The sequence below is a fragment of the Peromyscus eremicus genome, chromosome 1 (assembly GCF_949786415.1).
Source record: "Peromyscus eremicus chromosome 1, PerEre_H2_v1, whole genome shotgun sequence".
Lineage (NCBI taxonomy): Eukaryota > Metazoa > Chordata > Mammalia > Rodentia > Cricetidae > Peromyscus > Peromyscus eremicus.
The window spans coordinates 59,136,038-59,142,037 of record NC_081416.1 but is presented as its reverse complement, the minus strand read 5'-3'; the positions used below and the strand labels follow the sequence as shown (position 1 = coordinate 59,142,037).

The 6,000-nt window shown below is 51.6% G+C and overlaps 1 protein-coding gene across 2 annotated transcripts in view; it reads right to left on the bottom strand.

Annotated features, from left to right (window-relative positions):
- Positions 1-3,789: 3,789 nt before the first annotated feature.
- The window catches only part of Cars1 (cysteinyl-tRNA synthetase 1), a 56,448-nt gene continuing 54,237 nt past the window's right edge, over positions 3,790-6,000 (bottom strand). For both annotated transcript variants that reach the window (XM_059264125.1, XM_059264116.1), the window contains 3 exons: positions 5,863-5,922; positions 5,347-5,430; positions 3,790-4,089 (listed from right to left, as the gene is read on the bottom strand). In XM_059264125.1, coding sequence (XP_059120108.1) covers positions 3,955-4,089; positions 5,347-5,430; positions 5,863-5,922 — 279 coding nt within the window. In that variant the 3' untranslated portion in view covers positions 3,790-3,954. The remainder of the gene's footprint in view (positions 4,090-5,346; positions 5,431-5,862; positions 5,923-6,000) is intronic.

Below are 6,000 nucleotides of genomic sequence, written 5' to 3'. Positions count from 1 at the left end.
TTTAAGTCCTCTGAGAAGCCTTTGCTTACAGCCAGAACTCCTGCCATCACTGTTGTTGCCTGCTTCTTCCACTCAAGTCATTGGATGATGCAGCTCTCTCAACACCTGTCTCCTGCCCCTACCTCCTTAGCCCTAAAAGGGTCAGGGCGTTTGGAGGAAAGGATTTGGGAGCTGATGACGGCTAAGGCCCTACAGTAGCCAGCAGCCAGCAGCATGGCACAACACTGGACCTATGACTATCTCAGGCTGGCTCATGTCCCTATCCAGTGAAGGGGAGCCCACAAGGAAGGCATCCTCAGAGGCAGGTGCCTCTGTCCCACTGATGTGACAGGGATTAGATGTGAAGGTGATGCCAGACTGTAACCATGGCTAGCAGGGTATCATGTAGATACCTAGTGGGCCTGGGTACTCTGGCATCTTCTGATGTGACTGCCTGGCCTGGGATTTCCCAGCAGGAACTTGAAGAACCCCACAAACTCAGCCCCCTGAAGAGCAGCTTTCAGACCCCACAAGATGCACAGCCATTGCTATCTTCATCAGAGTGGCTGTGACTTCCTGCAAGAGATTCAAGATTGAGCCTGTTAATGTTTCCTCATAAGATATGTTGAAGGTCATTAAACCCTCACGTGGGATACCACTTTCCCCTCCCAGCTGTGTGTAATTTTGTTTCAGTGGCACAGCTTGGCAGGTGCTCCTCTACAAAGGGTGGAAGTTAAAGTTGGGGGCAGAACTCCATCGATGTATTGATGGGGAAGCCATGCTGGAGTGAGATAGGGATGGTGGCTGTTTGGGGATTGGCCCTGCTTCTTCAGTTACTCTTGACCCATGCTCCTGTAAGTCCGGTGAATGCACCGGTCCATCAGGCCAGACTGGAATCTCACTCTACTGTCACTGGTGCAACGAACCGTTAGTGGGTAACAAGCTAGGTATGGTGGCTCATGCCCGAAATTCTATAACCCAGGAGGCCAAGGTGAGAGAATCGCCACAAATTCCAGGCAAGCTGAGGCTGCACGGTGAGTCCCAGGCCAGCTTGAGCTACAGGGTGAGAATGTCTTCGAACAAATGAACAAAATTAGGTGACAAATTCCTGTGCCTAAATAGGAAGACTGTTTAGCTCTTGGTGGCCTGGAACTTACAGAAATCTTAAAGGTGTGTGCCACCATGCCTGGTTTTGAGCATATTCTTTATAGTGTTTTCATTTTTAACAGACACGGTGACTTTACAGAGTTAGGGTGGAAAGTGAAGTTTCTATGCATGTTCACTGTATAGTGATTAGATTGACATATATCTGTCACTCCAGCCATTTGTGCTGGCAACACTAACGATCATGTCTACCAGCTGTTTTGAATTTTTTTTTTTTTTTTTTTTTTTTTTTGGTTTTTCGAGACAGGGTTTCTCTGTGTAGCTTTGTGCCTTTCCTGGAACTCACTTGGTAGCCCAGGCTGGCCTCGAACTCACAGAGATCCGCCTGGCTCTGCCTCCCGAGTGCTGGGATTAAAGGCGTGCGCCACCACCGCCCGGCTCTGTTTTGAATATTTTTAACTATGTGTGTGCCTGTGTCCCACCTGTGTGCAGGTGCCCATGGAGGTCAAAGGCACTGGATTCCCTGGAGCTGGAGTTACAGGAGGCTGTGAGCCACCTGAAGTGGATGCTGGGTACTAACCCAGGACCTCTGGAGGGGCAAACTATGCTCTTAACTGCTGAGCCATCTCTCCAGTCCTACTAAGTACTTTGAAATACTGAGTTTCCCCAGCTTCAGTTACACTACTGAACGTTTTTCCACACACTAGCTGGCCCTTTGTATTACTTCCTCTAAGCTCTGCTTGTCAAATAAAACACTAGTTCATGCTTCTGTTTTTCTGGCGAATGGTTGTCGGTCTGCTTCCTGTGGCTGCTGTGAGGAAGTATCACAAGCCAGAAGCTTGCAGGACCAGAAACACATTCTCACAGCTGTGTAGAACCAGGGTTGGGGCAGGGCCTGGTACCACCCCCTCCCGCCCCGGAAGCCTCTACCTCTGTGTTCCTGTGTCCCTTTCTCTGCATGTATGGGTGTCTGTCTCCTCTTCCAGCAATATCAGTTGTATTACCACCCCCGCCTCCGACACTTTCCAAACATTCTATGTTGTATGACCAGAGCATGAGATCAATGCCAGAGGCAGACATTGGCAGCAGGAGTGGTTGGTTCTATGGCATGTCACACAGGCGGGGCTGCCCTATCATTGCTGCCCCTGCAGCTTGGATTTGAAATTATCACTTGGGAATCAGACATGTGGGACCTTCGAAGATTTGCTACTTTCTCCCTTAGCATAGCCCTTGAGAACCAGCTGGCGGCCACATGTCACTAGGCTGTTCCTTGTTCCTTTGTGGGCAGACCACTTCTCAGGACTGTGCCCACTGCTGTAGGAGGGAGAACATGTAAGGCCTAGGCTGCCCTGCTGCCCCACTCTGCCAGCGTGCCCATCTGTGCTGCCTGGAGGGACCCAGTGTTGGTGCCTCCATCCTGCTGTCCAATTCACAATGCATTGCTGGTCCTTTCCTTCTTGGGTTGTACTCTTACACGAGACTCTTGGCTTCCGCCACCGACATTCCATTTGCTTTGCCTCCGATTATAGCTGGGGTGTAGCTCAGTGGTCTTGCCTGTGTGTGACACTTGTAGATGCCAACAGCCCAACTGCTATAGCTCAGCACAGCAGTACTACTGCAGCTGAGATACACAGTGAAGCTCTTCTTCGACGCTGACTGACTTTGTGGTCTCTCCAGCCCTCACCCTCTCTGGGAACTTGTCTTCTCTCTTCATGGTGACAATGGGTAAACTTGGGATGCTTCTAAACAGAGCCCAAGGAGGGACTGTGCTGACCTGTGAGGCACCATCCTAAAAAGCCATCCAGGGCCTTCTCTCTCAGGGCAGCCGCCTGTGGAACCACAGCTTCCAGGTGGGAGATGCAGTAACTCTGAAGCCTCAAGAGAGACCACAGAGATGCAAGGTACCCAAGTGTACACCTCAGATGATCCCATCTGATTATGACTATCTGAGAGACCTTGTATGGCCTCTTGCAGTCTCACACTACTACACTCCACAACACATGCCGATGGTACCCCCGGCTGGTACAGGCGTCTCCAGGACAGTTCTTAACGAAGTCTGTCACAAGGACAAAGGGGCAGCATAGCTGCCACATGGGCTCTGTGGCATCTGGAATCCACACCTGCCCCTGGTGTCTCTGGAGCTGGCCTTTACAGGTGCCAGGCAGGTTCTGGCTGCTGCCCATACCCTTTTTTATCATCAGAGAAGGGCCAGACACATTCAGCATGGGTGCTGATTCTTAGCAGCAGCAGCATGGAGCAACCAGATGGGAGCAGGCGGGAAGGAAACACACTTGAAGGGCCCTGAAGACCCCTTATCTCACAAGCCAGTGGTGCTGATCTGGGCTTGCTGTCCTAACAGTAGTCCCCGGCGGCTTGCCAGCGCCCCACCCCACAGGGCAACTGTCCTGCTGCCACCCTGCCAGTTGCTCTGGGAAACCCGCAGTGTGTGTTCATCGGAGCCTGAGAGCCAACTGAACAGCCTTTGTCTGAGGCTCAGGGGGATCTGTTGGGCTGATTCGGCCCTTTTCCTGCTCCAATACCACCAAATGTGCCAACACAGCAGAGATTAGCCCAGCTCGCCAATGTGAGGGAAATTCCTCGGGCAGCCTGGCTGAAGGGGCTCAATTGACTAGGTGGCCTAAGTTGTAAGCTGCTGACCAGGCACCCATAGGCCAGCTCTCCAAGTGCTGAGAGGGCAGAACAGGCTTCACCATTCAGAAGAATTTATTATCAGTGTCCCAGAGCTGCCACTCTCCTGATTCAGGTGTGAGAACAGCTGTAAACATGACCAGGGCATGGGGCCTGAGTGGGTGTGGCCTCAGTCTATGGTGGCCAGGCTGGTAGGTACAGCCCTCCCAGGCTGCTGTGGCATCACTGGAGGCTGCCGTTCTGCAACATCTGCAGATACTCCTTGTACAGTTTCTCCTGGGCTTCAAAGAGCTTCTTCAGTTTCTTGGCCTGCCCCTTGCTCAGCTCTTTGCCTTCAGTGTCGTGGGTAGGCAGCCCCTGCAAGGACCACACAGATGCCATCAGTCCCTTCTCCTTCAGGCCTCATCCCTGCTGAAAGAAAACTCCTCTCTCCTTGACTTGGCTGTATTTAGACTAAGGGTCAGCATCCACGTTCTTGTTTATCTAGTGTGTTTCTGAGACAGGGGACAAATCTCAAGATCGAGACTGGACAAATCTCAAGATTGAGACTGGCTGTGCAGCGGTGGCACACGCCTTTAATCCCAGCACTCGGGAGGCAGAAACAGACGGATCTGTGAATTAGAGGCCAGCCTGGACTACAGAGTGAGTTCCAGGATAGCAACCAGGGCTACACAGAGAAACCCTGTCTTGAAAAACCAAAAAAAGTCAGGCAGTGGTGGCACACACCTTTAATCCCAGCATTTGGGAGGCAGAGACAGGCGGATCTCTGTGAGTTTGAGGCCAGCCTGGTCTACAGAGCAAGTTCCAGGACAGGCTCCAAAACTACACAGAGAAACTCTGTCTCAAAAAAATCAAAACAAAAACAAAACAAAAAGGAAAGAAAGAAAGAAAGAAAGAAAGAAAGAAAGAAAGAAAGAAAGAAAGAAAAAGAAAAGAAAAAAAGAAAGAAAGAAAGAAAGAAAGAAAGAAAGAAAGAAAGAGAAAGAGAGAAAGAAAGAAAAAGAAAGCTAGGGGTTAGCTTCAAACTTGAGATCCTCCTGCCTCCATTTCCAAAGTGCTGGGATCACAAGTATGTGTCACTACACCTCTGTGTGGCTGTCTGGTCACCACCCTCAGTCCAGTGTGCCCATCGGGCAGTGGGATTCCAGCAGATGAGACTAGAGAAAGTGACAGAAGTCTGGAGCACTCTTAGGAGCAAAGTCCCATTAGGGCCTATAACTTCTCAGCTGAGAGGTGGCCAGGGAGAGTTATATAGTGATGAATCCAAGAGCCTTCAGGGAGACACCTAAGGGACACCAAGACACCTCCAGGGAGGAGGCAGGGTTATAAATTTGCACTCTGGGCAGTTGGGAGGGTCCCCAGAGAACCTGCAGATTTCTTTTCTGTCACCTTAAACTGGACCTGGGACCATATTCCAGTGCCAGGGGCCAGAGCTCACCATATCACTGGCAGAGACAGCCTAGCTCAGCCTTTGCCCTGACAGGAGCAGCATGGTCCCAGCTGCCCCGACAGCCTTCTCCAAACAGGAGACCCACTAGCCAAGGCTGAAAGTCCCAGGACTCCAGCTTGGAGGATGTAGGCTACCAAAGTCTGAAGAGTGAGGGGTTGTCTTACATTTTCATCAAACTTGGAATACTTGTTGGTTTCTGACAGGAACATCTCACTGGGTGGAGTCTTCATCTTGGCCAGTTTTGCTGCCTGGAACACACAATACACACACACAAACACACGTGTCACACAGGCCTGCCACCACCGTGCTGCCCACTCTACCGCCTCCACCACATGGCTTCCAAGCTCTTAAACTCAACATAAGCCCAGCAGAAAGACTGGGAGGGGAGCCACAAGCAGGGAGCAGAAAGACCACCTAAGCATCCAGAGGCCTGAGGGGCTGCAGCAGTCCTCAGATGGCAGGACCGTGGAGCTGCTGGCCTGTGACCCACCTAGGGCAATGCTCCTTTGCTGATGCCAGGACACCATCTGAGGGGTGGAGGCAGAGGCCAGCTCCCCCTGGGAGGCTCCTCAGGGTGCCTGGTCCAAGCCCAAAGAAGGCACAGAGAACTGAGCAGCAGGGGTAAGTGTGATTTTTGCCCAGGAAACCCCACACTCCCAACAAACAAGCGAAATAGTTACTTCTTGTTCCTGTTTTCTCCTGGCCGCCTCCTCTTTCTTCCTCCTCTTCTCTTCTTCAGCCTAGGGAAGCAGCACACACCTGAGACATGTTCTTGAGCCCACCCTGCTGTCCTGCCAGGCCTACCCGTGGTGCTTCTC